Here is a 25,719-nt window from a genome sequence, read left to right on the forward strand (position 1 = left end):
ATCCTTGCCTGGGAACTCTCCATTGGCCTGACCGACTTTGTCTTAGAGTTGTGCTGCAGTCTGAGTTTCTGCTAATCAATCTTCGTTTTCTCTTGTTACAGGTGTCAGACCCACACTGGAGTCTGACGGCTCTCTCGACCTACGCCTGCTCCATCTCTGGTTTATCCTCCAGTTGTGTTTCCTCTAATAAATTCTTGCACATCTAACTTTGTCAAGTCATCTGCTTCTTTGGGGACTCGAATTATCACCCAGAATTTTGGGAAGAAGTTTTATTAGATATCTAGTCCACTGTCTTAATACAGAAACCACCGTGAAGCTTTTATTTTCTTCAAAGATTACACATTTCAAGTTTCATCTATCTGTGGGAGAATGAATTACTTTCAACACATTTATATCTGAGTTTGTTTATTGTTCTGATTTACTGAAACTTAAAATATTCCATCAAATTATCCAGGAAAATCCAGGTGGCAGAAATATATATGTCCATTTCATCAAGAGATCTCAAATAAATTTTAAAAGGCCAGAAAATGATATATATACTATGCCATTTAAATCACTTCTACCTTCTATACTGAAGAACTCAAGTACAGAAATAAACTGTGGTGCTGAGGTAACACTGTAACCTGCTCCCAACATGACTGCATAGGTGTCTAAGGTTAAGTGTGAAGATTACTGTGAGGTCTCAAGTTACTTAACTAACCAATCCCATTTGTATTTCAATCCAAGCAGCATATTTTACATGCACCTGAAGGAAACATCTTCAGTGTGTTCATGTGTCTATGTGCACGTATGTGTGGGGGATGGGTGTAATCAGGGAAAGGCTGACTGAACAACATTGATAAGTGCATGCTAGAAGTCTGCTGTTGTTGGTAATACAGAAACATACACAGTCTTCATATTCAAAGTCTTCACGGGGATGTCTTCTGTAATTTCTAGAATGGAAAGAAAAAGTTGAAAAAAAAAAATCACTATTTTACCTATTGGGGGTATTTAAAAAAATGTTAACTGCTGTGTAGTAAGGAATTTGGCCTTAAACTAAGAGTTCTGCCCTTTGCCCCAGCTCCTGAGTGGAACCTCCAAATCCTTGGAATTTCTTAGTAGGAGTCTTTGTTTCTCATGGTGGGCACGTTCACCAAACCTGACAGTTGTTGCTAATGAGGTGATTCAGGGTAGTGCTGGCCACGACAGAAAGACCAAGTATACGATTTAGGAGAGGGACTTTGGGTCGCATGGTATTATCAGCTGAGAAAGACAGCAATCATGTCTACAGAATGAAACCTCGACAGAAACTGACACCAAGGCTCAAGTGAGCTTCCCTGGTTGGTAATACAGTCTCTGTGTTGTCAGATGTGAGGGATGGGAGAAAGAAACATTATCCATGACTCCAGGGGTATCTCTCTCTTTCTCTCTCTCTCACTGGTTCTCATGTGTACCCTTTCCCTACCCTAATTCAAACCATGAGTGTAATACCTTTCAGTGAGTCTGAGTCCTCCTGGCAGGTTACTGAACCTGAGAGTGGTTTAGGAAAATCCCTGGAACTTGCAGTTGGTGCCAGCAGTGATGGGGGTCTGACGCGGATCCTTTACTGAGTTCATAGAACCCTAACTCTGTGCAGGTGGAGTTAGATTTTGGACAGACTCCTGGAGCCTTCTGGAGGACTATGCCATCACTTCACAGTTTGGCTAACTCTGGGTACTGCCAAGATGGTTATTTTTCTTCATAAACAGATACTTCCTATGTCTACAAAAAAAGCCCAGAAGCTGTGCCAACTCAGTATCCCAGATATGTGGTTTCAAAATATGATTTTCTATAATTTGAAGAACAGCTATTTTCTATGTCTGGAGAAGTTAAGAGGACATAATAAGCCTAGGACATGTTTGCTATGTGAGAAAGCAAGAATTTATCAAAGACAAAGGATCATGTTAAAGAATACAGGATCCAATATGGCCAATAAGGAAAACTCTGAACATCCAAAAATATAACCCAAATGCAATTGATTAAAACGCAGTGAATATACCACTCAAAAAGAAAACAAAGAAAAAAGAGGCCGGGCGCGGTGGCTCAAGCCTGTAATCCCAGCACTTTGGGAGGCCGAGACGGGTGGATCACGAGGTCAGGAGATCGAGACCATCCTGGCTAACACGGTGAAACCCCGTCTCTACTAAAATACAAAAAAACTAGCCGGGCGAGGTGGCGGGCGCCTGTAGTCCCAGCTACTCAGGAGGCTGAGGCAGGAGAATGGCGTGAACCCGGGAGGCGGAGCTTGCAGTGAGCTGAGATCCGGCCACTGCACTCCAGCCCGGGCGACAGAGCGAGACTCCGTCTCAAAAAAAAAAAAAAAGAAAAAAAGGAAAAAGAAAATTTAAAGTTATCTGCCTACTGTGGAGCATTTTGCTTCTAGTCAGATCTGAATTTAAAGCAAACAGATGAGCTTTCTTTAAAAATAGCTCTGGTCCTACCTAGCAGGCAATCCTAGATGTGAGAACACTCTCAAAGCTACTTCCTTAATAGATAATCACAGGACCCGGAGATGATGTTTAGAGTTTAGTGGAGCAAGCAAGAAGACATTTAAGAGTTTCTAAACTGGTCAACATTTTGTGGCTCTTCTAATTTATCAAGTTACTGATACTTTATGAAAGACAATTCTGAGAGAAAAGGCATAATGAAAATGAAGCTACAGATACTAGATTGGAAACATACTGAACTAGAAAAAGTTCCATCTTTGTGGTAATCTTAGGTAAATCACTAAACCTTTAAAAGCTCTCACCTACTAAACTTTTGCCTACCTAACATCACAGAGTAAAGAGAATACAGAAAGGCAGCAGAGAATACAGAAAGGTTATGGGAATTGCAGGTAGTATTATAAATACATAATTCACCCAGACACAATTCTACCCCTGACCAGCTTCAATCATGCCACTGCATTTCCTTGCAAGAACAAGTGAAAGATAAATGTCATCTTCAGCTCCACTGCACAACAGTACTCGGTGACCAATGGATTTGAGAGACAAGAAAAGAGTTATGAATTATCTCTAAAGTTTTATATAAGCTTATCAAAATAGAAAGCTACATTATTAGAAGATCTTTACTAACATACCACAATGAAAGAGCCAAGTGTGTTCGAGGGAGAGTGAAAAAAGCCTTTGATAGAATGAAAGACTCATGGACAGAATTACCAAGACAGGAAAGGACAGAATTATCAGAGCAGGAAGGATCTTGTGTGGAAGGGAAGATTCTGAAGCATAAGAGAATACGGAGCTTTGGGGGCTCTAAGCGAAGGAACAACATCGAGGCAGGAATGTTCATGAAGACAGCTCCGGTGGAAGAGTACAGCCTGCAGACTGGTGACTTTGATGGACGATGAGGCCCGAAACTAGATGAGAGGGAAAACGACCAAGGAGAGTCACTGAAAATAAACCCAGGGAGCGAAGGAGGAACCCAAGAAGAAACAGAGCTTTAGTATTTAACATTATGACAGAAAATTTACAAGTATGATATGCAACTAAATTAAAAAAAAAAAAAAATAGCTGCACAGGAAGAAAATGGGAGAATTCCACAGGCCAAAAATAATGACTCCCATGGGGTCTGGTGGCTTAATGCTTTTGGCACTAAAGAGCTAGGAAAGCAGGGAAAGAAAAGCCTCCGGTATATACAAACTGGGAAGTCCAACAAATCTCGGCTGAAGAAATTGGAACTTCAAATAAGAAACCCATAGCAAAAGGGTCAATCTGAGTAAGTTCCTTCACCACGAGAGAAAAAGTGAAGAGAATGTATTCGGTTAATAATGGCCTTTCAAAGATATGCCCAGGTTCTAAATTCCCAGGAGCTGTGAATGTAACTTTATTTGGAAAAAGAGGAAACAGAAGAGAAGGAGGCAACGTGACCACGGAGTCAGAGACTGAAGTGATGTGGCCACAATTTAAGGGATGCCTGGAACCACCAGAAGCTAGAATAAGGAATTCTCCCACGGTGACTTCAGAGAGACTGGGGCCTTTCTGACAGCCTAATTTCAGTGTCTGGCCTCCAAGGCTGTGAGAAAAGAAACCTGCTGACTTGAGCCACCCCATTTGTGGGAAACTGTTGCAGCAGCCACAGACCCCAATACAGAGAGAACCACCTCACCTAGCTTTGTTTTGGAGTAGGGATATACAGATCCTGTCTCCATCAGAACTCCTGGCCTTTGTGTATGACTGGGAAAGTCATAGCTTTTTTTTTTTTTTTGAGACGGAGTTTAACTCTTGTTGTCCAGGCTGGAGTGCAGTGGCCAGGCTGGTCTTGAACTCCGCCCACCTCAGCCTCCCAAAGTGCTGGGATTACAGGAGTGAACCACCACGCCTACCCAGTCAGTCACAGCTTTCTTAACATTCTCCCTATGGTCCAAAATAATTGAGTTTAAAGTGGGTCTGGGTTGACAGTGTCTCCAAGGAACCAGACATATGCTTCTTAAAACTGGGCTTCAACAGAAACATACGAGAACAAGCAAAGCAGATGGGCAATGTAAACAGAAAGATGGAAACTCTTAAGAAAGAACAGCATGGGCTGGGTGTGGTGGCTCATGCCTGTAATCCCAGCACTTTGGGAAGCCAGGGGTTCAAGACCAGGCTGGCCAACATGGTGAAACCCTGTCTCTACTAAAATTACAAAACTTAGCTGCGCATGGTGGCACATGCCTGTAATTTCAGCTACTTGGGAGGCTGAGGCAGGAGAATCACTTGAACCCAGGAGGTAGAGGTTACAATGAGCTGGGATCGTGCCACTGCACTCCAGCCTGGGCAACAAGAGTAAAACTCTTGTCTCAAAAAAAAAAAAAAAAAAAATAGAATGAAAACGGTAGAAATCAGGAGGCAGGGTATGGTGGTTCATGCTTGTAATCCCAACACTTTGGGAGGCCAAGGTGGGAGTACACTTGAAGCCAGGAGTTCAAGAACGACCAGCCTGGACCTTACAGAGAGGCCCTGTCCCTACAAAAAAATTTTAAAATTAGCTGGGCATGGTGGCACGTGCCTGTAGTCCTAGCTAGGGAGGCTGAGGTGGGAGGATTGTTGGAGCCCAGGAGTTTGAGGCTGCAGTGAGCTATGATTGAGCCACTGCACTCCAGCCTGCATGACAGAACAAGACCAAGTCTAAAAAAAAAAAAAAAAAAATTCAAAACACTGTAACAGAAATAAAGACTGCCTTATACCAAAAAACGTACACCTAGGGAGATCACAGTTAAACTGCAGAAAGTAAAAGACAAAGGGAAAATCTTCCAGGAAGCAGAGAAAAGATGCACCTTACCTGCAGAAGAACAAGGATAAGATAAAAAAGCCAAAATTATCCAGAATGTAGTATATAAGGACAAAAGGAGGGGAAATAGGAAAAGAGAATAAGAGGCAGGATAGAGTGAGAAAGTCCATCAAAAACATGTTTAAACAAGGTGTTAGAAGGAGAGAATACCAGAGAGAATGAATAAGAGGTAAGTTGGACAAGATGTCTGGCAATTTTCCACAAGTGCCAAAAGACACAAATACTGATGCAGAAAGCCCAATAAATCCCAGGCTATCAGGTGTTACAAATAAAAGGATGGGATGGTAAAAGTTTTGAGTTGAGATGTCAAGAATGGGTATAAACAGAAAAAAGCAGATCCCACAAAGGGAAGCTGTTGGGGGAAGTGATTGCAGCGGCAGCAATATTAAAGTGAAGACGTTTGATGTGCAGCAGGATTACAGAACGAAACTCAGAGGGCAGGGTGAGGATCTCAACAGAGAAGCTGACAGAGCAGCCACAGAAGCTGAAATCTCTGAATAGTGCTAAGTGGGAGAACAGGAGGAGGAGAAAATACGCTGCCTGACACCAGCAAGTGCAAGTCGCCATCCTTAATTTCTATTTTCTAGATAATAGAATGTGGAATATGTCAACTGATGACCTAGCTCTTCACAGTTATGTGTCTCAAGGAGAAAACGCAGGTAAGCATATTTTATAAACTGTAAAGGGAGGTATAATGTCCGCTGTAAGTTTCCTTCGGGCTATTTTACAACCCTGTGATAATTTTGACTTTCGGGAAAAAGAACAGTTTTAGGGTCAGCAAATATGCTAATTTACCTAGACGCATACCAATGTAGTTTTAGATTTAGCAAAAGTAATTATCCTTTTAATTGCTATTAAAAAATAATATTATTGACTGGGCGCCATGGCTCACGCCTATAATCCCAGCACTTTGGGAGGCCGAGGCGAGCGGATCACCTGAGGTCAGGAGTTTGAGACCAGCCTGGCCAACATGGTGAAACTCCATCTCTACTAAAAATACAAAAATGAGCCAGGCGTGGTGGCAGGCGCCTGTATTCCCAGCTACTCGGGAGGCTGAGGCAGGAGAATCCCTGTTGCTGGGTTGAAGCCCCGGGCCTGAACCCAGGAGGTGGAGGTTGTAGTAAGCCAAGATTGTGCCATTGCACTCCTGGGAGACAAAGACAAAGTGAGACTTAGTCTCAAAAAAAAGGAAAGGAAAGAAAATCCTATTATGGTAAATTTCTGGGTAAAGAATAACAAAACAGGATTACAATAGTACTATCTTACACGCATATGCTACAAATGGCTAATGGCATCAAAATCTACTTTCAACAAAAATGAAAAATTTACAGTCCATAATCTCCTCACCTTGTGTTTGGGTCTCATTCAGAAACAGCTTTAGCTTCCTGCTCCGAAGGCCAAACACCTTGGCTGCTTCATACAGGAGACCTTGGTGGGTGAGTCCATTCTGCCCACGTGGGTTTTCAAGCAGGAGAGTGCCCACTGTCCCCATTAAACACTCTAAGGAAGAACGAACAAACTGGATTAAATCTCGAGAGTTCACCCTCCATCTCCAAAAGAGATGGCCACTGCAGACAGCTCTAACAGGCAGTGCTGAGGCCAGCAGCGGGTCCAGGAAGATGAGTGCGACCGCTGGAGATGCAGTCCATGCAGACACAGCTCTGAACATTTCATAGAGGTGAAGGGGAAGGGGAAAAGAAAACAAAACAAAACTTAGATAAAAGCCCAGCAGCTTGGGGGGCAGATACTCAGTACACAGTCAAGTGAGGAGCCCGAAGACTTCAGTACAAATGTGCACGATGAGGATCCTAAAATATCAGGAAAGTATACAAGTTTTCAGAATATTTTCTCCAGAAAAGAAAGTAAAATTAGAGATTAAAATGTTTTGGCACTCAAACAATTTAGTTATAATTTTTACCTTAACCAATTTTTTCATTTCCTAACCATGCCAGATGGATGAGTCTCTATAACACACCAAAAGAAAAGCCTATGGTTGCTCCCCAAAGCAGCGGGGGAGCCCACACTTTAAAGCAATACTTTGAAGCCAACTAGAAATATACACATATTTGAATATTAAAGACAACCTCAATGCCCAGCACCCCACAATCTGCCTGCTGTGGGGAGGCACATACCTTGTGGCTCTGCATTCAGGAGCTGTAGGTTGATATACTGACAAAGAAGAGTACTAGAACTGCTGATCAGAGAGGGAGCCGATCCCGCAGTCACACACAGTGTTTTTCCACTAAGACTCAGTAAGTCGGTTTCGTTTTGTATTTCTAAAAATAACAACAACAATTCTTTCAGGGTTAATGAACAGTTCAAAACTGAAGTCATTATTTTCCTATCTAACTATCATGTATCTTTTACAACAATGCTTTCCATTTAATTTCTGTTTATCAAAAGACATTGCCTTTTCTATAAAACCAGCCTTTAATGACATGCAATGGTAGGAAATCTTAATGTTGTAAAATAAACATAATATTCATAATCTGAAATATAGGGCAAATTGTTTTCTCTATTTTAGTATTTTCTCTGTATAATACAGCTCCTCTTAAAATTTCCTCCTATATCAGAATCTCAAGCTTACATTAAAAAATGCTAATTACAGTCAGAAGATGTTATTTGACACTGGAACAGATGTGAAAGAAAGCATGATACGATTAAGAAAATGTGGCACATATACACCATGGAATACTATGCAGCCATAAAAAAGGATGAGTTTGCGTCCTTTGTAGGGACATGGATGCAGCTGGAAACCATCATTCTTAGCAAACTATCACAAGAAGAGAAAACCAAACACCGCATGTTCTCACTCATAGGTGGGAACTGAACAATGAGATCACTTGGACGCGGGAAGGGGAACATCACACACTGGGGCCTATCATGGGGAGGGGGGAGGAGGGAGGGATTGCATTGGAGAGTTATACATGATATAAATGATGAATTGATGGGTGCTGACGAGTTGATGGGTGCAGCACACCAACATGGCATAAGTATACATATGTAACAAACCTGCACGTTATGCACATGTACCCTAGAACTTAAAGTATAAAAAAAAAAAAAAAAAAAAGAAAGCATGATACACAGAACATATGCAGCGTAATTTCATTTAGAGAACATTAAATGTTGCTTGGGGATGCATGCACAGGCAGATGACTGCTAATGGTTGTGATACAGGACAGGCCCACAGGGCAGCCTCCAAATATTGAATGGAAATGGCAGGTATGAGACTAGGCTGGGGCACTGGCTCAGAGGAACCTGCTGCACCAGTGGCTAGATGCTCATTCTCAGCCTAGGCCCACATGGTCTCTTCTCTCAACCACAGGTGTGGCCTTATAGGAAGTCTTCCAGGACTGGCTGGCAGAGAAAGAAAACATTTTAGGGCTTGCTGCGTAGGGCTTTACTGCACAATACGCTGTACCATCCAAAGCAGACAATTACAGTCTTACGGCCCTGTTCTGACTCTGGGTAGCCCTAAAGAATAGTGATGGGTAGAAATCCTCCCAATGGGCACAACTTCATTCAGTGCAGCTGGCTGGTCATTTTGCTCGGAGAAAGACCTAGGAGTAGATCTACACTGATTCATGGACACTGGCCAATAGCTGGACTAAATGAGAACAGCTAGGGACTCAAAGAACAGAATTAGAAAACTGGTGACAAGGAAGTTAGGGCAAGAGGTATGTGGACAGATCTCTTCAAATGGGCAGACTGAATGAGAATTTAAAAATGGGTGGGGCTGGGTACAGCGGCTCACACCTGTAATCCCAGCACTCTGGGAGGCAGAAAGGGGAGGAATGCTTGAGGCCAGAAGATTGAGACCAGCCTGGGCAATATAGCAAGACCTCTTCTCTACAAAAAAGAAAAGAAGGGCCGGGCGCGGTGGCTCAAGCCTGTAATCCCAGCACTTTGGGAGGCCGAGGCAGGCGGCTCACGAGGTCAGGAGATCAAGACCATCCTGGCTAACACGGTGAAACCCCATCTCTACTAAAAAATACAAAAAACTAGCCGGGCGAGGTGGTGAGCACCTGTAGTCCCAGCTACTCGGGAGGCTGAGGCAGGTGAATGGTGTAAACCTGGGAGGTGGAGCTTGCAGTGAGCCGAGATCTGGCCACTGCACTCCAGCCTGGGCAACAGAGCGAGACTCCTTCTCAAAAAAAAAAAAAAGAAAGAAAAGAAAAGAAGTAGCCAGGCATGGTGACATGTATCTGTACTCCTAGCTACTTTGGAGGCTGAGGCAGGAGGATTGCTCGAGCCCAGAAGTTTGAGGTTATATTGAGCTATGACTGAGCCACTGTACTCCAGCCTGAGGGATAGAGTGAGACCCTGTCTCCAAAAAAAAAAAAAATTCAGTGGACATGACCTACTCTGCCGCCAGCCACTTCTGCCCTTGCCCAATGGATGGATGAACAAAGGGGCCACCCAGGCATGGGCTCTGCAACATTACTTCCACCCCCTAGGGTTGATTTTGCTACAGTTGCTACTGTGTATCCCAACTACCAACAGTGGAGACCATTACTTGAGCTTTCAATATAGTGTTATTGCCAGGAAAGATGAGCCAGACTCTCAATGGCAGCTTGGTTATACTGCACTGTTTCCATTACGGGAAAAGGCAGTGATTTGGTCTTACTGGAACACACTCCTTTTGGACATGGATTTGCCACTGTCACCCATAATGCTTCTGTCAAACTCACCATCCATGGATGCAGAGAATGTCTTATTCACCAACATAGCACTCCACATAGCATTACTTCTGACCAGAGAACTCGTTTTTCAGCAAATGAAGTGTGGCATTACATGTTAATATATATCAGCCAAATCTTATTTTTCCACTCTCCTACTTCCTTACCATATAAAATGAAATCTTTTAACAGGTCAACCTTGTATCTCAGTAAAGTTAAAGAATAGCAAAAAGGGGAGGTATGGCTCAGCTAGAAGAGAAATCAACATCACCCAAAGAAGGATAAGGTAACTTTCTATCTTGTTTTGGGTAATGAAGTTAGCATCTTTGAAGCAGTACAAGAAAGAGTTGAAGTGTGATTTTTAATCTACTAGGGTCTTTATTCGCAAGTTAAATATGGTTTAAAGAGCCATGTATACATGTCAAGATCACAATGAGGTGAACTATGGTGGTTTCATTCTGTGTCAATGCAGCTAAGCTAAAACTATTTCCCAGGTTCTCTGTCTGACCTGGTTCTGGGTAATGGCTTGATCACAGAGAAATCTACACAGGATTTAGAAGGTAGAAGTTTAGTAACAGTCATTATGCTAAACAGGCTAACATGGGGCCCGTGCCCCTGGTTTTCTCAGGTTGCTGTGGATCTGCCGACTTGTTCAGTGGGACAGTGAGCAGCCCACGCTCCCGCCTCTGCTCTTCCAACTTCCAGGCCAGGAATGTGTGCAACTCTCTGGAAAAGTATACCAGCAGTTTCTTCTGCAAGACACCTGTCAGTGTCAGATGCGGTCAGAGAGATGTGCACTCCAGCCTGTTTTGCTTTTCTCTACTTCTCATCCTATAGTGACTTCAGGCAGAGATCCAGCTTTCCACTGACTTACACACCACCTTGGTGGAACCCAGTTAGATTCTTCTCAGACCTCTAACTTGCCACCTTCTTGTAGACCTTTACTTGGTTTCTCCCACATTGCTTTTGCTTCTCCTATCCAACCTTTAATGGATACAATAGCAAACAGTTTTCCAGTGGTTCCAACAATTCATTATCCAGCAGTGAATGAGGGTTTCTATTATGCAATATCCCTGACAACATTTGAGTCTGTCAGATTCTTCTAGTTTTTGCCAATCTGGTGGCAGTTAATAGCACCACACTGTGGTACTATCTTGAAAGTTCCTGATTACCATTAAGATGCACGCGTTGTTCCTTAGTCGGCCGTTTGCATTTCTTCTTTTAAGTTATTTAAAAGTTTCTGAAAATGAGCATTCAGATTCATAAAATGAGTATTAGTTTTCTGAGGCTGCCATAGTAAAGTTCCACAAACTGCAGGGGGCTAGGGAATAAAAATAAAAGAAATTTACTGTCTCAAAGTTCTGGAGGTCAGAAGTCTGAAATTAAAGTGTTGGCAGATGTGCTCCCTCTGAAACCTGCAGGTGAATCCGTTTTTGCTTCTTCCTAGCTTCTGGAGGCTCCTGGCAATCTTGGTTGTTTCTTGGCTTGCAGCTGTGTGTAACTCCAATCTCTGCCTTTGTCACCACATGGCATTTTCTCTGTGTGTCTCTATGTCTTCACATGGCCACCTTCTTATAAGGACAACAGTCATACTGGATTAGGGGCCCACGCTACTCCAGTATGACCTCATCCTAACTAGTTACATCTAAGATAATCCTATTTCCGAAAGTCACATTTAGACATACAAGGGGTTAGGACATACCTTTTTTTTTTTTTCAGAGGTCACATTCAATACGTAATAGTGGGAGAATGCATCTGTAATTCTTTAAAAAATTTTCAGGTTTGCTTTATTGAGAATCCAGATTTAGTGAGATCCAGGCATTGTGTTTAATGAAGTTAAAACTCACGGTTGGGTGTGGTAGCTCACACATGGAATCCCAGCACTTTGGGAGGCCAAGGCAGGGGGATTGCTTAAGGCCCTGGGTTCAAGACCAGACTGGGCAATACAGTGACTTGGTCTCTCCAAAAAAAATTAAATAAAATTAGCCGAGCATGGTGGTGCATGCCTGTAGTCCCAGTTACTTGGGAGGTCAAGGCAGGAGAATTACTTGAGCCCAGGAGGTGGAGGCTGCAGTGAGCCATGATTGCATCACTGAACTCCAGCATGGGTGACAGAGTGAGATCCTGTCTCAAAAACAAAAACAACCTCACAAGGGAGGACTCTGAAGGCTGAAGTCCACCAGCTGGCTAACAGGTGACAGGGAAGGATTAGAATCATTAAGCCCAGGGTTTTCAGTCACATCATACAATGAGGAGGCATGAACAGACACTGCAGGCAGGCACTGCTGAAGAGTTGGGCCCTGACTCAAGAGAGTTAGGAAAAATGCAAAAGTTATATAGTACAACTGACAGCAGATTAAGACCTTCACCAATCCATCTCAAGTCAAAGGCCACAGGCTCCTCTCACTTTCCACATACCTGTTTCATCATGGAAGACAGCCAGCTCTGTATTTTCACACCAAAATGCTAGTGACAACACTCTTCAGCTTTAAAAGGTCCAACCTATTATCACCTTTTGGATTTTCCAGGAGCAATACTCCACCTAAAAGTCACAAAATGACACCTCAATCAGACAAATAAAACTGAAAAGAAAATGTTAAATTTGGAGGAAAAGGGATACAAAGGGGTTCAAGCCCTAATTATTTTCCTTTTCCCCCAACTATACACTATATATATGTGTATATATTGCTTATTATATATATAAAAGCATACCAAGGATGGAGATATATATCTATGTATGTATAGTGTATATATATGCTATAGAGTATATATGCAATATATATGAGGATTCTCATGGTGGCAGAACTACTCTCTATCTTAATGATGGTGATGGGTACAGGATTTTACACGAGTGATAAAATTGCATAGAACTAAACATACCCACACGTACACATGCCCCAATGAGTACAAGTAAAACTGAGGCAGTCTGAATAGGATCGGTGGATTGCTCCACCGATATATTTTGTTCAAAGCAAAAAATATATACTATATATTGCATATATACTCTATAGCATATATATACACTATACATACATAGATATATATCTCCATCCTTGGCATGTGTTTAGGCAGTCCTTGGTAGATATGGTCCAGGCATAGAACTCTACCAGGCAATCTGTTCTTGTCTTTTTCTAGATTAAAATCTTTGTATTCATGATTCTTATTTTTGATTCTCATTTTTCATTTTGTGCCATTTGTATATCCCCACAGGTCAGGATGGGCCCCGATGTTGATTCATTCTGCACCTTAGATTCATGTACAGATATTTACTTTATTAATATATTTGAACATTTTGAGTTAACTGTAGAGCCAAATGCACATAGTGAGATACCATGGACCCTTTACCCAGTTTCCCCCAATAGTGACATTTTACAAAACTACAGTATATACCACAACCAGCATAGTGACGTTGATGCAATCCACCGATCCTATTCAGACTGCCTCAGTTTTACTTGTACTCATTGGGGCATGTGTACGTGTGGGTATGTTTAGTTCTATGCAATTTTATCACTCGTGTAAAATCCTGTACCCATCACCATCATTAAGATAGAGAGTAGTTCTGCCACCATGAGAATCCTCATGTTGCCTTTTAATATCCATACCCAACTCCCTTCCAGGCTCATTCCCTCCTTAACCCTTGGCAAACAACAGTCTCCATTTCTATAATTTTTATCATTTAAAACATGTTATGTAAATGCAATTATACAGTATGGAACATTTTGGGACTTTTTTCAGTTGGCATCAATTTCTTTTCTTTTTCTTTTTTGAGATGGAGTTTGGCTCTATCACCCAGGCTAGAGTGCAGCAGTGCAATTTCGGCTCACTGCAACCTCTGTCCCCTGGATTCAACAGACTCTCGTGTCTCAACCTCCCAAGTAGCTGGGACTACAAGTACCCACCACCACACATGGCTAATTTTTGTATTTTTTCAGTAGAGATGGGGTTTTACCATGTTGGCCAGGCTGATCTCAAATTCCTGACCTCAGGTGATCCGACTGCCTCGGCCTTCCAAAGTGCTGGGATTACAGGCGTGAGCATCCGTGCCTGGCCTCAGTTGGCATCAGTTTCTAAGGATTAAAATAAGTTGCTGTGCTAATTGATAGTTGTTCCTTCTTATTGCTGTGTAATGTTCTATGATATGGATGTACCACAGTTTGTTCAGCCATTTATCTGCTGAAGAATATCTGGGTTGTTTATAGTTTGGTGCTATTATGAATACAAGTACTATATACGTTCATGTGACAGTGAACATAGTTTTCAGTTCTCTGGGATAAACACTTAGGAGTGCAACTGCTGAGTCATTATAGAAAGCACATATTTAGTTTTCTGATAATGCCAAACTATTTTACAGAGTGATCATACCATTCTATATTCCCACCAGCAATGTATGAGATGCAGCATTTGGTGCTGTCACTACTTTCAGTTTTAGTCATTCTGATAGGTGTGTATTAAGACCTCAATGTGATTTCAACTTGAATTTTCCTAATGGCTAATGACGTTAAATACTGTCATGTACATTTCTGTCATTTGTATATTCCCTTTGGTAAATGTCTGTTCATATCTCCATCCCATTTTCTAACTGGATTTTTCTTTACTGTTGAGATTTAAAAGATCTTTATATATTCTAGAGACGTCTTTTGTCAAATATGATGTTTTATAAAGATTTTCTCCCAGTCTATAGCTTGTCTTTCATCCTTTTATAGGATGTTCAAAGCAAAACCTAAATTTTCGTTTAGTTAAATATATCACTTTTCCCTTTTACGGACAGTGCTTTTGTGTCAAGGCTTGAAAACTCTTTGTTTAATGTTTAAATGAAAAATCTTAAGACGTTTCCAAAAACACTAGTGGAACACTTTGGCCACCGAAGCGAGTAACCTTAATTTATTCCATCTGCTGGGAACATACTTTGGATTCAGCTATTGTTTCATAAAACTAGTATGTTTTATATTACAGTACCTGGTACATGGCTACAGTTTTCAAATAAAAGCTAAGAAATCTGCTTGTCTGTATGTTTACATATGCCTGTGCATGTAGGTATGTTACATATATGTGTTCTTTTTCTTTCTTTTTTTTTTTTTTTTTTGAGATGGAGTTTTGCTCTTGTTGCCCAGGCTGGAGTGCAATGGCACGATCTTGGCTCACCGCAACCTGCACTTCCTGGGTTCAAGCGATTCTCCTGCTTCAGCCTCTCGAGTAGTTGGCATTACAGACATGTGCCACCATGCCCAGCTAATTTTGTATTTTTTTTTTTTTTAAGTAGAGACGGAGTTTCTCCATGTTAGTCAGGCTGGTCTTGAACTTCTGACCTCGGGTGATCCGCCGATGCGGCCTCCAAAAATGCTGGGATTACAGGCTTGAGCTACTGCATCCAGCCATGAGTTATTTTTCTACCTCCAGACAGTATGGTCAAAATTAATTCATAAAAGATTTCTATTTAATAGATTTAAAGAAAAATAAGCATTTCACATAAATTAAGTATTCTCTCAGCAATACAGAAACTAACACAAATGCTTTTCAAGTTCATGTGACTTGGGTAAGAATACATAATGCAGATATACAATTTTTAAATCCTACCAGGATTTACTATCAAATAAGTTTATGTTACCTCCACTAGATATTTATAATTACAGAACTGAGTTCAATCTATGAACAAATGTGCAAGTGGGTGCCAGTATGCATTACTTTACGTTTACTGAGCACAGCAGTAAAACAAAAAAACCTCATCTATTAAACTTTTTAGGATTCTTGTTTTTGTGAAGACTGCTGAACATACACATGCTGTAAAAGTAGCTAACAGAGAAATAACTTGATGGTAGCTAGCTCTGTTTGTTATGTCTACTCAAAAATAGCTCCCCATTGGTAATTCACACCCTTAGGGTTTTGCTAATTTAAATGATGAATATTCATTGGATGTGTGTTCGTTAAGAGAAAAAGACTAATTTTTGCCCTAAAGTAGAATGACTTGTTTCACAGTAAGAGAAAGGAAGAATTTAATCCAAAACAGAATAGATATAAGAAAGCTGTAGTAGGTTTGTGGAAGAGGAATCTTGGAAAAGGAATTTTACGTGTGGTCAAGCTGGCTAAGATCTGAATGAATTTATTTATAAGTTATCAAAATAATAAGCCTTAATAATACCAGCACTTTGGGAGGCTGAGGTAGGGAATTGCTTGAGGCCAGGAGTTCAAGACCAGCCTGGGGAGTGTAGTGAGACACTGTGTCTACAGAAAAGAAAACAGAGAAACAGAGTCCTCTCTATTAAAACTGCTCAGGTCTTTTTATAACTGTGTAACTTTCTATATTTTTTAACTGTGTAACTTTCTATATTTGCCTTTGAATACTTTTTAATTATCACTCTGGTTAAATGAGTGACTATAGTTTCAGTGACCTGCAATCCTATTAATCAAGTGTTTTAAGCCTTTGACATTTTTTACTAGCTTCCCAAAATCAAACTCTAAACTTAAGTCTTTCTGACCTCGAGCTAACTTTGGGACTTCCAGAGGCACCCCGAAATACCTCAAGAGAATTCTCTTTCATTATGAAGAGAAATAGTAAACAAGTCAGACTTATTTGACTATGTAAGATCTGCATGGGAAGCACTGTCAAATAAGAAATGATGTTTAACCTTCTTTGAGTTAATTTGTACAAATAATGTGTTCCAGAAATTGTGTGCAATTCCTAGAAATCTGATAGACCTGGTCTAATGTTATCAGTCACAATTCTAGTTACCTTAAAATGCTGTATACCACAGAAACAACTAAACTTCCTTATCAACTGCAACATTATTATAATGAACTCTCATTGGATATTTAACCATGGCCATTTAAAGTCTTGTCATCCAGCGATAGCTAATTGTTTTACTCTGGTACTTTCCTGAAAGCTATTGTAAGCAACTGTGAATCTAAAGTGTTTCATCTTTGAGGAGATGCAATGGAAAGGACTCTGACAAGTACAGGTTTCTGGTGTTACGGTCACACCATTGGACCAGGTAACAATTTCCAGAACTCTAGTGAAGTAATTAACTAATTCATGATGCCGTCACAATGGCAATGACATTTTAACCTGAGTTTTGGAGGGGACACTCAAACCACAGCAGGATAGAAGGGACATTTTTACTATATTGAATCTTCTAATCCATAAACATGTCTCTCCACTTATTTAGATTTTGTCTGATTTTTTTCATCACTATTTTGTGGTTTTCAGTATACAAGTCCTAACATGTTTTATTAGGTTTACATCTGAATATCTTTTTTTTTGGAGAGAAGGTCTCACTCTGTGGCCCAGGCTGGAATATAGTGGCATGATCATGGCTCACTACAGCCTTTACCTCCTAGGCTCAAGTGATCCTCCTACCTCAGCCTCCCAAGTAGCTGGGACTAAAGGCGAACACCACCACACTTGCCTAGTTTATTTCTTGTAGAGATGGGGTCTCACTTTGTTGCCCAGGCTGGTCTCGAACTCCTGGGCTAAAGTAATCCTCCTGCCTAAGCCTCTCAAAGTGCTGGGAATACATGCATGAACCACCACACCTGGTCTAGCATCTTTTTTTAAGTGACTGTAAATGATATCACACTTTTAATTTCATTGCCCACTTGCTCATTGCTAGTATAGATGGCTAGTATGAAATAAAATTCATTTTTGTACATTTATCTTATATCCTGTGACTCAAAAGTTTTTTTTATAAGTGATACGATTTTTATTCAATTACTTTGGAAATCCAATTAATGCTTGAATCCAAAGGGTACAGAAAAGGCCAAACATTTAAAATAACAGATTTAATGATTATTTGTATGGGTTTTTTTCCTCATAATATGAATGCTTTCAGCAGGACAGTAAATTGCAAAACATATCAAATCATATTAAGGCAGAAGACCAAGCTGTGGCTGCATTTAAAGCTATTCCTAGGAAAATAATCTTGGAGTTGGGAGCTCTTCTTCCCAGATGTCTGGTCAACTGACTCAGGAATGGCCAGTCCTGGAATTGGTAGATGGGAGAAAAGGCCCTACCTCTCTTATCACTGCTCATGCTGCTGGCCCTCTGTGATGAGAACACTGTTCTTGTTTACATTACTCATGCACACCACTGACCATCCATCTGATTCCTTCTACAGGGTAACCTGAGATAGCCAGGATGTTGGCAGTGATGGACCAGCTCAATGCCATACATCACTGAAGTTGCACAGCAGTTCAGGGAACCATGTACTGTCTGAGACATCATCAGAGGTCTAAATAAACACACAACCATCATGGGAGCAGCTGGCGTGGAAAGACCAATATGGTGATCCCAGGTCACATCTTAAAACAGGCAATATGATCTTTTTTTTTTTTTTTTTTGAGATGGAGTTTCGTTCTTGTCGCCCAAGCTAGAGTGCAGTGGCGCAATCTCAGCTCACTGCAACCTCCGCCTCCCAGGTTCAAGTAATTCTCCTGCCTCAGCCTCCTGAGTAGCTGGGACTACAGATGACTACCACCATGCCTAATGTTTTTATTTTTTTGACGGGGTTTCACCACATTGGCCAGGCTGGTCTTGAACTCCTGACCTCAGGTGATCCACCCACCTCAGATCCCAAAGTGTTGGGATTACAGGCGCAAGCCACCAAGCCTGGTCTACTTTTTTAGGTGTTTGTATGTATATTCCTTATGATTTTCTATTTTCTATAGAGGAAGCTTTATTCCTTTATCTGCATGACTTTTATTTCCTTTTCTTGCCATGGTCCACTGGCTAGAACTTCCAGTACAATGTCAAATATGAGTCGTGATTGCCTTGTTCCTGATTTTAGGCAGAAAGAATTCAGGCTTTCCCCATTAGGTTTAATGGTAGCTGTAGGATTTTTGCAAAATGCTCATTATCCAGTCTACAAAGGTCTCATCTCTTCCTATTTCTGTGAAGATTTTCATCATGAATGGGTGTTGAATTTGATCAAATGCTTTTACTGAATCAACTGCTATAGTCATGTAATCTTTTAGTCTGATAATATGATAATTACATTGAATTTTTTTTTTTTTTTTTTTTTTTGAGATGGAGTCTCTGTCGCTCAGGCTGAAGTGCAGTGGTGCGATCTTGGCTCACTGCAACCTCTGCCTCCCGGGTTCAAGCGATTCTCCTGCCTCAGCCTCCTGAGTAGCTGGGATTACAGGCGCGTGCCATCATGCCTGGCTAATTTTTGCATTTTTAGTAGAGACGGGGTTTCACCATGTTGGTCAGGCTGGTCTTGAACTCCTGACCTTGTGATCTGCCCGCCTCAGCCTCCTAAAGTGCTGGGATTACAAGCATGAGTCACCTCGCCCAGGCTACATTGATTTTTAAATATTGAGTCAGCCTTGCAACCCCGGAATAAATCCCACTTGGTGATGGTGCATAATTCTTTGTATACATAGCTGAATTAATTTATATTCATGAGGAATATCTGTTTTCTATCTTTTTTTTTCCTTTTTTGAGATGGAGTCTCACTGTTGTTGGCCTGGGCTGGAGTGCAATGGCATGATCTCGGCTCACTGTAACCTCTGCCTCCCGGGTTCCAGCCGTTCTCCTGCCTCAGCCTCCTGAGTAGGCTGAGATTACAGGCGTCCACCACCAGGGTCAGCTAATTTTTGTATTTTTAGTAGAGATGGTGTTTCACCATGTTGGCCAGGCTGGTCTCCAACTCCTGACCTCAGGTGATCCATCTGCCTCAGTCTCCCGAAGTGCTGGGATTACAGGCATAAGCCACCGTGCCTGGTCTATCTTTTTTCTTAATACTGTCTCTATTTAGTTTTGGTAGCAGGTTAATAACCACATAAAATGAGTGAAATGTTCCCTCCTCTTCTATTTTCTGGAAGAGTCTGTATAGAACTGGTATTAATTCTGGTAAGAATTCTCCAGTGAAACTGGGCCTGGAGATTAGTTCAGAGATTTTAAATTACGAATTCAGTCTCCTTAACAGGGCCATTAAAATTATCTATTTCATATTGTGTGAGTCGTAGTAGTTTGTGCTTTTTAAAACAGGGTTCACTTCAGGCCAGGAACAGTGGCTCATGCCTGTAATCCCAGAACATTGGGAGGCCAAGGAGGGCCAGATCACTTGAGGCCAGGAGTTTGAGATCAGTCTGGCCAACAGGGTGAAAGCCCACCTCTACCAAAAGTACAAAAATCTGTCGGGCATGGTGTGGCATGCTTGTAATCCCAGCTACTCGGGAGGCTGAGGCATAAGAATCGCTTGAACCCAGGAGGTGGAGGTTGCAGTGAGCTGAGTTTGCATCACTGCACTCCAGCCTGGGCGACAGGCATCCAAGTTGTCAAACTTACATATGGAGATTATTCATAGTATTTGCATTATCTTCTTGATTCTGGTAATCTGTATGGATAACTCTTTTTATTCCTGATATGCAACTGTGTCTTCTTTTCTCTTTATTAGTCTCACTAGAGGTTTATTAATTTTGCTGAATTTTTTGGTAAGAACCAGATTTTTGTATCATTAATTTTCTCTATCGTTTCTGTTTTCAATTGCACTGATTTCTTCTCTTATTTTTATGTTTTTCCTTCTTCTTACTTTGCATTTATTTTGCTTTTATTCCTATCTAGTTTCTTGAGTTTAGACCTTAGGTTATGATTTAAAACCATCTTTCTTTCAGTTTTTAGTGCAACAGATTTCCGTCTCAGGACCACTTTAGCCACATTCCACATATCTTGATGTCGTATTTTCCTTTTCACTCAGTTCTACGTCTCTTTTCCTTGAGACTTTTTCCCTAATCGTGGATAATTTAAAAGTATGTTGTTTATTTTTAAGAGTGTGGAGACTTTCCTTTTATTATTCTATTACTAATTGATAGTTTGATTCTACTGTGGTCAGAGAGCACACTCTGGTTTCAACTGTATTAATTGGTTGAGGTTTGTTTTATGGCCCAGGTTACAACGTATCTTAGCAAAGTTCTATGGGGGCTTGAAAATAATTTATATTCTGCTATTTTTGGGTGAGGTGATTACTGAAAAACGTACGCTGGAGTCTCCAACTATAGTTACAGATTTGTCTATTTCTCCTTTAATGTCTGTATCTTTTTATTTCATATATTTTGTAGCTCTTTTGTTAGATGCATATAAATTTAGGATCACTGTTTTCTTTGCGTACTGACACTTCTATCATTATTTAATGCCCCTGGTCATTTTCTTTGCTCTGAAGTCTGTTTCATCTAATACAGACATGAACATTCCTGCTTCTTTTGATTAATGTTTGCATAGTATGTATTTTTCTACCCTTTTACTTTCAACTCACCTGTATCATTATATTTGAAGTTTCTCATAGACAGCATATTTACTTGGTGAGTGTGTTTTTAACAACCTGCCAATCTTTTATTTGTTCTGTTTGTTTTTCTGAGACAGAGTCTCACTCTGTTACCCAGTCTGGAGTACAGGAGCGCGATCTTGCCTCACTGCAACCTCTGTCTCCCGGGTTCAAGCGATTCTCCTGTCTCAGCCTCCTGAGTAGCTGAGATTACAGGCGCCTGCCACCACACCCTTAACTGTTTCACGCATACCTTAACTGACACTGCAGAGGAGGTGCTGGTGGTATGTAGCCTCATTGCTGCCACGCATTTGTAAATGGGAGGGATGCCTTGTTACTGCCCAGAAGGGATGGAAATCTAGGCTTTCCATGTGGCCTCCACTGATGCCACCAGGCAGAGGGGCTCATTACTGCCCCCCACTAGAATGAAAGTCCTAGCTCTCTACTTTGTCTTCTCTGATACCCCTGTGACAGGGGAGGGGTCTTCAGCTTGGCAAGGGTGAAGTCCAGGCTCCCCACTTGGCCTTTGCTGATGTGGGTGGTGGTAGGGCCATAGTTTTTTCTATGGTGTCTGGCTAGAGTAGAGCAGTTACCGTTTCAAAATTTTCTGTCTTGCTAGGCTGCCCATCTCTTGATCCTTTGTCAAGGGAGCAGAATTGTTGTTGAGGCTTTTTTTGGTCTATACTTGACACTTCCAGGTTGCCAGCTTGTTAAGTTCCAAGTTTGGGTATAAGAGGCAGAAAAGAAAGCCCAGAACTTACTACTTTTAGGTCACTTGGTTACAAGGTCCTCAGGTGGTCTGCTTTCTTCCTTACATCTGTGAGTCTTCTTATGCTTGTTTTTATCTATAATGTCCAGGGTGTTTAGATGTATTTAGCAGGAGGAATAGGGAAAACTATATCTGCTTCATGCTTCCACAAGCATAAGTCCAATCATTTACTTTAGTGGATTAATTTTTCTTTTTCTTTCTTTTTTCTTTGGTGAGACAGTCTTGCTTTGTCACCCAGGCTAGAGTGCAATGGTGCGATCTCAGCTCACTGCAACCTCCACCTCCCGGGTTCAAGAAATTCTCATGCTTTAGCCTCTCGAGTAGCTGGGATTACAAGTACCTGCCACCATGCCTGGCTAATTTTTGTATTTTTAGTAGAGACGGGGTTTCACCATGTTGATCAGGTCTTGAACTCCTGACCTCAAGTAATCCACTCGCCTTGGCCTTCCAAAGTGCTGGGATTACAGGTGTGAGCCACCGCGCCTGGCCATTTTTTTTTTTTAATTGAGGCAGGGTCTTATTATGTTGGCCAGGTTAGTGTTGAACTCTTGGCCTCAAGCAATCCTCTCACCTTGGCTTCCAAAAGTGGTAGGATTACAGGTATGAGCCACTGCATCTCGCCTAGTGAATTCATTTTGATGACAATTAAGAAAAAGTTACCTATTAAATATGATTAAATAATTCTTCCAATTCCCTTAAAAACATCCACAAGTTTTTTGGGTTGTTTTCTCACATCCATAAATATAACTAAAAAAAAAGTCATACAAATTATGGAATTTACTCTTACCTTGTTCACTGCCGTTTGCACAAATGTTAAGATTGACATATGCACAAGCAGGACCAGGAAGGGAAGATCCTCTGGTGAGTGTAATTTCCAGTTCAGATCCCTTCAACTGAGCACATGAGAACATATGACTGAGTAACTGTGATATGTGACTGCAATGTGCCACACCATCACGTGACACAGTGACTTCTCAGTAACAACAAGAGCTGTATACAACTCATAACATATTCAATCTCATTACTCAAAGTATGAAAAGCTACAATTTATATCCCATTTTTCTTCTCTTTTTATCCTGGTCTCTTAAAAATATATGCTCACTAAAAAAAGTCAAATAATTACACAATATGCAAAATAGAAAATGAAACTACTCTGCAACTCGTCTCATTGAAAAAATAAACAGCCACCGTCAGCTCCTCCTTGTCTTGTCCTACTTGTCTCATAGAATGAGACAGGAGAAAATGATCAAATAAGTGACTGAGATATATTTTAAATGATCAACTTTTTTTTTTTTTTTTTTGAGTCAAGGTCTTGCTCTGTCACCCAGGCTGGAGCGCAGTGATACGATCTTGGCTCATTGCAACCCCCACCTCCTGTGTTCAAGTGATTCTTCTGCCTCAGCCTCCCGAGTAGCTGGGAATATAGGCATGCACCACCATGCTCAGCTAATTTTTGCATTTTTAGTAGAGATGGGGTTTCACCATCTTTCACCCAGGCTGGTCTCGCACTCTTGACCTCAAGCGATCTGTCCACCTTGGCCTCCCGAAGAACTGGGATTACAGGTGTGAGCCACTGTGCCCAGCCTAAATGATCTACTTGTAAGTTATAAGCCAGTATCTTCCCTACCTTTAATACCATACTTTCATAAGTATATCTAAAATTCCTAGATGTAACAACAGAAATGCTACTGTGATTTTTCTTTTTTGGTACTGTACTTTTATGGAGAACCCACTACCAGAAGAGTTAAATGTTTCTGAAGCCAATTGCTGTTGACTTTTAATGATAATTACCAGAATCCACACACTGCCTTTTCTAGTTTCAGAAAAAACAGGCCCACATGGCCATTTTATTTGTGGGCAAAGCTCATGTACCCTCCTGGCTACGTTCCTCAAGAGAACTGTTGTGAAAACAGTTCTGTCTTCCTTCCCTGCTCCATCTTTTCTGGGCTTCCACTCTCTGACTCTCCCCACTACTGTCCAGAGCAATACTTCAAGACTGAGAGCTGTGCCAATCTCTACTGTGGGACAGAATATCAACACATGAGCACATAAAGTCAAATCTAATCTGAAACTCTTTAGCAGTTCAATGGAACTCAGGACTCACCTGTGTTTTTTCTTGAATAAGGACTTTATCTGATGGAGAAACTGGATATGGTTTCAAGGGAGCCTTTATGGTGGCAAATATGAACTCTGTGTGGCTTTCAATAACATTATTCAGATATCTTCCTTCCGACTTCGCTTTATAGTATACTGTGATTTCATCAGTTGGAACCAGACTGCACTGAAAGCACACACAGAAAATCTTAAAAGGGAAGTACATTCTGTTAACCAGAACTGAAGGAAGGTACTGTTGAACAAGGGCTACGGATCCCATGCTGAATCATCACGGAAGGGCAGTCACCCTTCCCTTCCTGCTGGGTGATCTGTAAGACTAACTGCACTGCAGTATACGATTAGCTCTGTGTCCTTTTCACCACTCTTTGGGGATAGGGCATGTTTCTTTTCCTAGCACAATCAGTACTCATGAATGTTGAAACCAAGAAATAATTTAGAACCCACTTACAAAGCTCTGAACTGATTCAGAGATCACAAGCAGCCACTTATCTGCTGGAACAGCTTCCTCAGACCCTGAACCGTCTGGGAAAAAACCTGTATGGTAGCTGTCACTGCCCTCTGCAGGGCAAGAAATTCATGATTCTCTCACTAGCAGGGGCTTTCCAGCCCCTCTGCTCTCCAGGATGAGCTCTGTGCATACTCCTCAGCTCTCTAATAAGGAAAAACTACCCAACTCTGTCCAGATCCGGGAACCTCCCCTAAGCTAGAAGCCTGTCTATGCTGACTACACCTCTGCCCTTCTGCAAAGATACTACCACCTCTGATTACCTTCTGCCCCAGCCACAGCGGCTATTTTATAGAAGCCCAACTGAGATCAGAAAAAATAAATAAATAAAGGATGGGAAAAGGCACAGGCTGGCTGAAAGCTGCAATTTGGGAGTGAACACGTGGGGAGAGGAAGAGGAGTGCCTTTCCTGCAGAATACATTACAAATGACTATAGATTAGTGACTGTCATGCACTGATCACTATGGCTTGTATTACCTGCCTCTCCTATCTTCCCCCAACAACCAAAACAAACAAAAAGCTAAAATGGTAGCTTATTCTTAACTGACAAACTAACCTTTTTGCGAAGTTTCTGTATGCGATTGATGACTTCCCGAGCCATTCCTTCATCTACCATTGACTGGTCAGGAGTGACATCTAAGAGGACCAAAGCCTGTGGGGACGAACAGTGCACACCATGACAATCAAATAAGAAGAAACACTTCTTCCCAATTCAGCAAAATGTTATATTTAAATCTGGAGAGTCTACAATGCAGCACTATTCTCTCACACAAACGAGCAAAAGCAATAAAATTAATCTAGTTTATCATTCAGGTACTTCTTCATAATCAGCTAGTCCTCCATTTCTGGAGAAAGGTGTGCGGGTTTTTGTTTTTTCTTTTTTTTGTAGGACGCTGCTCACAGAAGATGCCCTGGGAGCACCTCTTATCAGAGTCCCCTAACATGACTCTGCTTTTTGACCATCTAAGAAATAGTATCAACTCTTCTAATAAGTAAGATCAATAATCATGAAGCCCTTGGAGCAGCACAGCTTTTCAGGCCACAACAAATGGATCAAAGGCCTCAGAGCAGTCAACTCCAAGTGACTTTCTTTTTTTTTTTTTTTTTTT

General features: G+C 41.3%; 1 protein-coding gene across 1 annotated transcript in view; it reads right to left on the minus strand.

Annotated features, from left to right (window-relative positions):
• Positions 1-388: 388 nt before the first annotated feature.
• LOC108538936 (isoleucine--tRNA ligase, cytoplasmic-like) overlaps positions 389-25,719 on the minus strand; it is a 34,453-nt gene continuing 9,122 nt past the window's right edge. Inside the window, 8 exon segments of the mRNA XM_017887277.1 lie at positions 389-932; positions 6,634-6,786; positions 7,419-7,562; positions 12,384-12,430; positions 12,432-12,507; positions 22,777-22,882; positions 24,094-24,270; positions 25,167-25,262. Coding sequence (XP_017742766.1) covers positions 850-932; positions 6,634-6,786; positions 7,419-7,562; positions 12,384-12,430; positions 12,432-12,507; positions 22,777-22,882; positions 24,094-24,270; positions 25,167-25,262 — 882 coding nt within the window. The 3' untranslated portion in view covers positions 389-849.

The sequence above is a fragment of the Rhinopithecus bieti genome, unplaced genomic scaffold (assembly GCF_001698545.2).
Source record: "Rhinopithecus bieti isolate Rb0 unplaced genomic scaffold, ASM169854v2 scaffold_15133, whole genome shotgun sequence".
In the NCBI taxonomy this organism is placed as follows: domain Eukaryota; kingdom Metazoa; phylum Chordata; class Mammalia; order Primates; family Cercopithecidae; genus Rhinopithecus; species Rhinopithecus bieti.